Source organism: Neophocaena asiaeorientalis, unplaced genomic scaffold, assembly GCF_003031525.2.
Source record: "Neophocaena asiaeorientalis asiaeorientalis breed wild unplaced genomic scaffold, Neophocaena_asiaeorientalis_V1.1 scaffold174, whole genome shotgun sequence".
Classification (NCBI taxonomy): Eukaryota; Metazoa; Chordata; class Mammalia; order Artiodactyla; family Phocoenidae; genus Neophocaena; species Neophocaena asiaeorientalis.
The window spans coordinates 4,251,782-4,260,556 of NW_020174922.1; the positions used below are offsets into that span (position 1 = coordinate 4,251,782).

At 39.5% G+C, this 8,775-nt stretch overlaps 1 protein-coding gene across 3 annotated transcripts in view; it reads right to left on the minus strand.

Moving 5' to 3' along the window:
- Nucleotides 1–6,879, minus strand: part of BNC2 (basonuclin zinc finger protein 2) — a 287,514-nt gene extending 280,635 nt beyond the window's left edge. For all 3 annotated transcript variants that reach the window (XM_024760460.1, XM_024760459.1, XM_024760458.1), the window contains exon 1: nucleotides 6,769–6,879. In XM_024760460.1, the coding sequence (XP_024616228.1) occupies nucleotides 6,769–6,864 (96 nt within the window). In that variant the 5' untranslated portion in view covers nucleotides 6,865–6,879. The remainder of the gene's footprint in view (nucleotides 1–6,768) is intronic.
- Between the last annotated feature and the right edge of the window lie 1,896 nt (nucleotides 6,880–8,775).

An 8,775-nucleotide genomic window follows, 5' to 3' on the forward strand; every position in this document is an offset into this window, starting at 1 on the left:
GTTTGAACAGAACAACACCGCACACCGCCCTCACCCAAATGAACTCTAGTCATAAATTTTTCACCTTAGGGTTTGAATGTACACTATGAAATTTGCTAGGCTTCCTACAGGGAATGTACAAATTAAAAAAGAATCAATACTTTTATTTTTCCTAGTCTCTAAATTTCTTTGAAAAGTGGGGAGGGAGAAGGCAGTACAGGTCATGCTCAGTGAGGAGACGGGGGTACGTCGGATGTCACCACCCCGGGCATCATTTTCCGGACGTCATCTGTACATATTAAAACTTCCTGGAGCTTGAGTTGTTCAGAAAGTTTTTCATCTTATTTTTTTCGCCTGTTTACAGTTGTATCTTACAGGAAAAATCTCCTTCTTCTACACAATGTCTTGTTTGTATGTCAGGAAAGAAAGGCTGCTAATGCCTGACTTATGCCTCTTTTCCCTTATTTCTCTAAAGCTTAAAAATAGATGTCGAAGTTCCTTGAAAGGGTTTTTGACTCCCTTCCTCCTCTCCCTGGTCCTTAAGTAGACGAGGATCACCACGCAAAATGTGGAAGCCAGCTGCTTTTTGGGAAATAAAAATGGCATCAGCTTCGGCAGACAGGGGTGAGATCAATCATTTCCTAGGATCCCCAAACAATCTTCTCTCTGACCAAGGCCTTGAAAAGGTAGTTGTGTAGCGGCAAAAACATACCACGAGAGGGACAAGAGGATTTTCACATGGTGAAGAATTCATTCCACGCACAGAACAACCCGGGCTCCAAACCTCACATGAAAGGAAATCTTGTAACCATTATATTCCATGTTCTTTGGATAGTAACAAGCAGGGAATCCCAGAAAAAAATTCTCTCACTGAAAAAGTCACCCCACGATTCACTCTCTTCTCCCTGCTACCACAAAGTTCCCTGACAATATTCCGTGGGAAAAAAGGAGTTAACTCCTAGTTCATTTCCAACACAATGATTCAAATTGTGGACACAAGCTAGAAGTAAATTCCAGTTTCTTGTCTCATTCCTTTAGATACATACATATATATGTGTGTGTGTGTGTGTGTGTGTGTGTGTGTGTGTGTGTGTGTGTGTGTGTGTGTGTGTGTGTGTGTGTGTGCGTGCGCGTGCATATTCCAATCAAGCATCCCAAGTTCAGAAAATACCTCTTAGGCTGTACAGAGTCATTAGCTATTCATGTTCATAGGGAAAGTCCTGTGGAAAGCTTTGCAGACTGATGAAGGCAGGTGCCCAATCTAACTTTTAAGTGTGTGTCAGGCATATAAGGTGGGGAGACAGAAGCACCAGAATTTCTGTTTTTCGCTGAAGTGGATGACGCCAGCTCACTATCTGTAACGGCCTGCTCCTTTGGAATCAGCTCCCCATGTCACAATGACCTAGCAAACTGGAATGCTTTCACTATCACTGGAGTCCTTGCAATCCTGCTTTGGCTGTGACCCATTCACTTTTGCCCCAACTTCTCCGAGATGCCTTACTCAGCATCTAATTAGTTAGGGAGGATTTGCCGCGGCTCTTAACCCTGACACAGAGTGGGAGGATGTGCTGCTGTGGGAGCCCAAATCTGTCCTGTCACTCCATTAATCAGATTTCCATAAAGCCACGCATGAACAACAGAATTTATCAGTGAGTGTTCAGATACACTCATAAATGCAATTATAAAAAAATACCTACAATTAGAGATAAGATAGCTGCACCTTTAGGGATTGATTTTTCGACTGTGGTTACTCGACTCACCTTAGCAAAAGGCTTTACAAATTACACACACACACACACACACACACACACAGTCCCAGGGAGCAGACGACAGAAACGTGAGAAAAGTAATTTCAAAATGATCACCTACTATGTTCCAAGTCACTTAATGTACTGTGGCGAAAATAAACTTGAAATTTCTGCACAGATTTTTAATATATGCCAATATATACCGCACACATCTGAGAATATGTTTGTGCCTGATCTGCTTTTACACATATGTAAACACCACAAATAAGGCCTACTACTTTCCCCTCCCTTGCATTACAAATTAGACAGGGCCTGTTAAGTGAAGTCTGCGTGTTATACGTAGACTTACAAAGTATAGGCCAGCACACAGGTACCTGTCTCTATGCTATAATTTGTATTTTAACAATTATCCACGTATTCCTATTTTAGTGTTACATTATAAGAATGGATGATAAGAATTATATATGAACATATGTCTACAGTTAAGACTTCAAAATAAAACACATTATCACTCAAATTAGAGAGGGGAACTAAATTGGAGGTAGCAGCCTACCAATTCAACAAGCTGAAATTACATGCCTCCTAATATAATATAAATATTTATTTTAGCATCATGACCATAAGTTTGGTCAATTTAATCCTTTTTTAGTAAGACATGATTACTAAAACACACCGACTGTAAGAAGGGGAGTAAAAAGGGAGGAGGAAAAGTGCAGAAACCTAGGGATGCATGATGCCTGGCAGTGAAAGTCATTTTCAAAGACCATTAACTATCAACTGCTTTACTCAGGTCTCTGGTTAAATAAGAATATACATCCTCTGTTAAAAGGGACGGGAGGGCTGCACGACTGGGATAGAGTTTAGAATAAAAATGTATTGTACAAACTAGAAAGAAGAATCAAATCACGATATACAATTAGGCATCTGACTTGTAAGAAACACTGTCTATGTGCCTTTTAAACTGTTAATGAATAAACATTCAAGTTATTTGGCGGGGGGCAGGGGCAGGTAGGAAGTCAGACAAAACCACCATTTCCACTTGAAAATATAGATTCAACCAACGGAAACTGTGTTTGCCTATATGAATAGAAAGAACTAAAAGACTACTGGGAGAAAAATTCATTTCAAACCTGCTTTTAAATGGATTCCAGCAATGTTATTATATGTTTCTGACAATATATTTTATTTATCATTTCTCTGAAATGGGCTAGATTTTATATTAGTGAGAAAGTTTGCTTGACTCTGTCCTATCTCTGGTGAGCAGACGCTCTGGTATTAATGTAAATCACTGATTTAATTTTTAGCTTTCTTGGTTTGCCCCTCACCTATCTAGGAAATGATTTCTCTGGTGATAACTAACACATCATGCTAATGAGACAATCTAATGCACAATAGAAAAATGTCACTACTAATAATATTTGCATGAAGTTAAATAAAGCAACTGTAGGATAATGTCAGACAGTTGTTCTTTAACAAGACACAGTTTCCCAATGAAATTATGTTGTTAATTTTGTTACATCATTGGGTGAATCCTAAGTTACTACATAATGATGCACAGAGTCATTTATAATTCTAACTTAGTATTTCACTCGTGTCTGAAAAGAGACCTTATTAAGGGATCCACATCTTATTTGAAACAGGTTAAACATACCTCACTAATAATAAAAGGTAAATGCCTCTAGTAATGCGTAAAAGTGTGGGCTCTAGCCCTTTACCTGCTATGGTTTCATTTCTGAAAAGATTTCAAGATATATTAGACTACTGCATCCCTTGAGGTAGCTACAAAAATTTTATTTGCTATTCTCTCACATGCACAAAAGATTTACAGAAATCGAAAAATCGCCATTTAAAGCCTGATTAAAAACAACAACAACTTCCAAAAGCAGTCCTGATTTTGTGCTTTTAACAGTACTTTGTGAGGTTAAAATGGGTAAAATAACATTCTGGACTCTAGGAGATGAACAGAGAAGATGAGCAAAGGGTTTCTGGTTATTCTCGACCTGTCACTGATCAAAGTGACCCAAAGAAGAACTCCCTTTACAAAAGTCAAGAGTCATGCCCTTTAAGGTTACCAAATATCTGTCTGTATGGAAAAATATTATCCCTTTTGAAAACATCATACTCAAATACAGGAGAAAAATGTAGAGAGGCAGGAAAATGCAGTCAAATTGTCATATCTCAAACTTTAGGGGAACAGACTTAGTTCCACCAAATCTAAATTGGCTTCAGATTGTGGTATCTTTTTTGTTAGAATTACACAGACTGAAGATTTACATATTAGCAGATCTAACTTTGCTCATACAAAACAAAAGACAAAGATTTTCATAACCCTACTTCCTAAATTACCCATAGAAGATACAACCCTAGAATACTAAATTTCAGTATTCATGAGCTATTTCACACTCTTAAGTTTTGCTGTAGTTAAATACTACAGATGGTGAGTTCTCTATAACTCAGTTTTAAAACCTGCTAGTCAGTCTTTTCTAATATTTAAAGAAATGGTCAGGTGAATCCTAGTTTTTCTTATTACAGAAAACTTTGAACTAAAAAATATACCCAATAAATTGTATTCATTTCATGAGCTAAGTCAATTTTTTCTTAGAAATTAAAATAATCATAATATAGAAAAAACATCTCTATGCCTTAGAAATACAAAATTCTGCAGACTTGATTAAACTGGACAAACTTTTACCTGCAGTAAGACAAAAGCTAGCTTAAGGTGTATACTGAGACTAGTATTCCTTGAAACTGTTGGCTTTGCGAGATATCTTCCTTCTGGCACATACACACATACACACACGCACACACACACTCTGAATCAGCATTGCCGATGAACTATAGGTCAGGAAAATAAACATATTAAACATGTACAGCACATACATTTTTAGATTTACACGGTTTCAATTTAAGTTTATACAATATTCATACAAACTAAAATGTCATCCTAAAGGAGAGAAAAAAAAAAAAACATGTAAACTCATACCCTCTTTCACATGCTTTCCAAAAATGCAGAGGAGGTTAAGCATTTAATAACCACGACAGGAGAAAAAAGAGGGGGAGGGGAGTCTCCAATTACTTCAAAACCAAAAAATAAAGAAAATACATAAAATATAGTGAAATCACTACACTTTTTTAAATTGTGATTTTCTCCCTTGATTGTACTACTCTGTTTAGTAAATAGTATATTAATATTATATAGTTTCATACAGCACCCATGATGCATAAACTACTTCCCTATATTTCTACTCTTTTCATATTATCACTGATGCCCACTTTCACACATACATGCACATAGGTACACACAAGAGATTTTTATATACCCACAGAGTGAAACAGCTGGATCAAAGACATCATAATGGCTTAGCTGTACAAGTTTCTGTCTCTGAGCGATTTCAATTTATTTTCCTAACTTTGATCCATCATTTATATAATTTACTTTTATTTGTTTTTTAGCTAAAATATTTTCCACGACTTAAAGTCTCCTTAGATTCAAATCTACTTGGAAATGGGCTAGTGCCAAAGAAGCAATCTAACACCATCTATGTGGTTCAATAGCCATTTATCAATTGATCATTATCTCTATCTGGTTTTATTAACTCTTTTCTAGCTAGAGGGAGACCTAAACCAATCTTCCCTTTCAAAACACACACACACACACACACACACGACCTCCACTAACTCAAGAAAACCCTGAATATGACATCTAATTTTTAAAGTGCCAGAACAAGTTATTTGGTCCTAAGGTCAGTGAAAACACATTCTGTGTTCCAACCACGATAACAGCCACCCAGGCAGGGACGTGCCTCAGAAATATACCTCTCAAAGCACTCGGCAACTCCAAGGAGTATCTCTGGGAGGAAATGAACTTTTTAACTTGCAAGAATGGGAAATTGCACATTAAGAGTTGCATATTGGGTTTGTGTTGATTGCATTTAAATCCCAGCTTACTGTATCAGCAGTAATCAGGGTCCCTCTACAGGATATGTCAAAATACACCTTATTCAAATGTATTTATCCTATCTAGAACTGTGTGATACAGCTGTTCGCTAGCTAAATGCTGCAAAGCGCTGGCTCTCTGCACGGTCTTTCGCAGATCTATTTCTAAACTTGCGGTAGTCTCCAGCCTGGCAAACTGCTTTCTTTCCTTCTTTACCAATACTTTAAAAATCGAATTAACTGAATAAAGTATTTAGTTCTCATGAACTCCTGCAAACAAAACAGGTTTTTTAAAAAAGAACGCAGCTGCAGTATTATTTTTAAATGAGTGGAGCACTATCCATTTTCTAACGACCTCCATCTACTTAAAATCCCAGTGAACTCGTCAGTAATACTTTCGTGCTGTGCGGAGGGTAGTATCATACTAACTCTTGCTGGTGGAGGCTTTTGAAAAGACGTGTCTGGGAGGGAGGCACCAGGGAACTTCCCTCCCTCGCTTGAGCACAGTCCAAGATGAAAGTTTCTGGGTTGTTTCCCTTCGCTTCCTCTCCCCCTCGCTCCCCCTCGGAGCCGCAGAGCCAGTGATTGTGCAAGAGGAGCCGGGCGCGCGGGGCGCGTAGGTACCACCGAGCGCACGGTACGTAGTACGAGCCGCGGACTCCGCTGATTAATGAGCAGTCGCCGGCGGCCTCGCGCGGACACGCGGCTCTCCCCGTAGAGCCAGCGGCGGCGCAGCCGGCCAGCCCGAGGACGGCTCTGGGGAGGACGCCGAGTCTGCCCGAGTGTGAGTGCGTCGGCCGGTGGGCGGGCGGAAAGAAATAAATGAAGTCTTCCCCTGACCCAGGACCCAGGCTGGACTGTGAAACTTTGCCACAGATGCCTTTGCTTTCTTCTACTTCGGTATCCTTTCCCCCCTTTTCTTGTAAGTAGCCCTTAGGGAAGCCGTGAAGTAACCCTGCACGTTCCAATAACAGTTATGACATAACAGAACCCAACTACGAAGTGATCACAATTCAAAAATGTTTAGTAAGGAAAATACCAGAAACAAAAGTGCACGTAACAATTCAAGGTTTCCTTTAAAAAAAAAAAAATGAAAGTAACTTACCTGTTGGGACATTCTGAATAAGAGGTTAGTATCAGCGTTTTGCCATGTCCCCATGAACCCTGGTTCAGCCGGAGTCGTTCTGGTTCCGAACTGCATGGAGTTGTCAGTACAGCAGTCTCTTAAAGTCAAGTCTCTTGCCCTCTTTGGCTCTCTGTCTCTCTGTGTCTCTCTTTCTCTCACATCCACTTCTGCCTCTTCTGACTGAAAAGTGAAGGTGGATTTTTTGAGCCTCTTGGCAGCCAGTAGCAGGAGTGTAGTGTAGTTAAGAAGCTGGCTGAACTGTGCATTTCACTGGGGAAGGGGGAGATTTGGGGGAAGGAGGGGGTCAGAGCTTCTTTCGCACCTTCTGCACAGATACCCCTATCATTTATGCATAGATTGTGACTCCCCGAGCTTGCCTTTGCTCGGTTTAACAGCTGCCTGTCAGGTGTGCCGGCAGCACTGGAGACCCAACCATCAGCTTCAAACTCTCAGCCACTGCATGTCATTGGATAGCAGAGCTAAGAGTCAACTGCACTGTTCCACTGTCAGGCACTAAATGACACCCTGCACTAACCCCTCTCCAGACACACGGATAGAGAGATACGCACTTATGTACACTCCAAGCAGCACCATGATCAGGGATGGTCCACGGGGCAAGGAGAGACTGGGGCCCTTCCCAGGGAATTTTTCCCAACAATGCTCTCGGGTATAGCATGCAATATCTGACATCAGTCTTTGCTTTAACATTTGTAAACCGCCCGGCTTAAAAACATTTTTTTTCCCCCTGATTACACTGGAAGAAAGAAAAATACTCAGCTATAAGAGAATGTGAAGTTGGCTTAGGTGTTGTCTAAAATGTTAGCTCCTAAAAGTCATATAGTATGTACTGGACTATTTATAACCACATATAAACTTCTAGAGAAAAATAATATACACAGAGACATGACCTTACACTCTAAAAGGTAAATAAATAAACCTAGCAGTTTTCTAAACGTAGAAGATGCACAATAAACATCTGCAAAATAAATACACACTCTTTACTACCCAGTTCCCTCAGAGCATCAATTACTCCATTGGATGTTGAACAATAAGAAACTGAAGGGGAAAGGGGAAAAGTGTACCTTTTCTTAAAGCTCAAAAGTAGAAAAAAAAAAACCCTTTGTTAAAGTTCCTGGATGAAGCCTCTACAATATCCTTTCAAATTATAAAAAAGAAAAAGATGAAGAAAACAAGCCTGCCCCGTTTCAAGTAAAAAGTAATGAATATAAAAACTCCATTTTTCATTCAAGATCTCCATGGAAAATTCTATAACGTTTTCCGGCCTGATGAAATATAACCTCGATAGCGTGTCATATTTTTAATTAAACCAAGTTTAAAACACAACATCTATTTATTAGATCATATTTATCTACCTTCTTCATGGAAAAGCAGAACTGAACAAAACACACTGTACCTACGCAGTAACTCCAAAATGGAAAGCTAAATTCATGTCATCTCATAAAAGTAGTCAGCAGCAAAAAGCCATCCTTCCTAAACTTAAAATGTAAGGCACATTAATCTTCGACCACCTACAAATACCGAGGACAAATGTACCACTCTCCTTGCTCTCTCTTAACTCAAGAATAACAATAAACCTTACTCTCTGAAACAACAAAAGAAACAGAAAAGAGCTTCCGTGGCAGCTCGGTGTCATTAGTGGACAATGAGAAAAGATGAGAAAACGTGCACTGTGTTGACACAAATGTGCCTTCCCCTCTAGAACCGACATCTCCTGAAAGCTTTTCTGTTAAACTTCCCTCCGGTTCACCACCATTAAGCACAAAACAAGTCTCAAAAGCAGCAAATTCAATATCTGAAGAGAAACAAACAAAAACCCGAAGAATTGTTGCCTTAAAATATATTAAGTCCACCTGTGGTCAATAAAATATTCTTGGCGGGGAGAGGGCGGAAAAAGACCCTGTGAGTCAATTGTCAACAGTGACTGTACCTTTACAGCTAGCTATTACCCATTTAAACTCCCTCTAA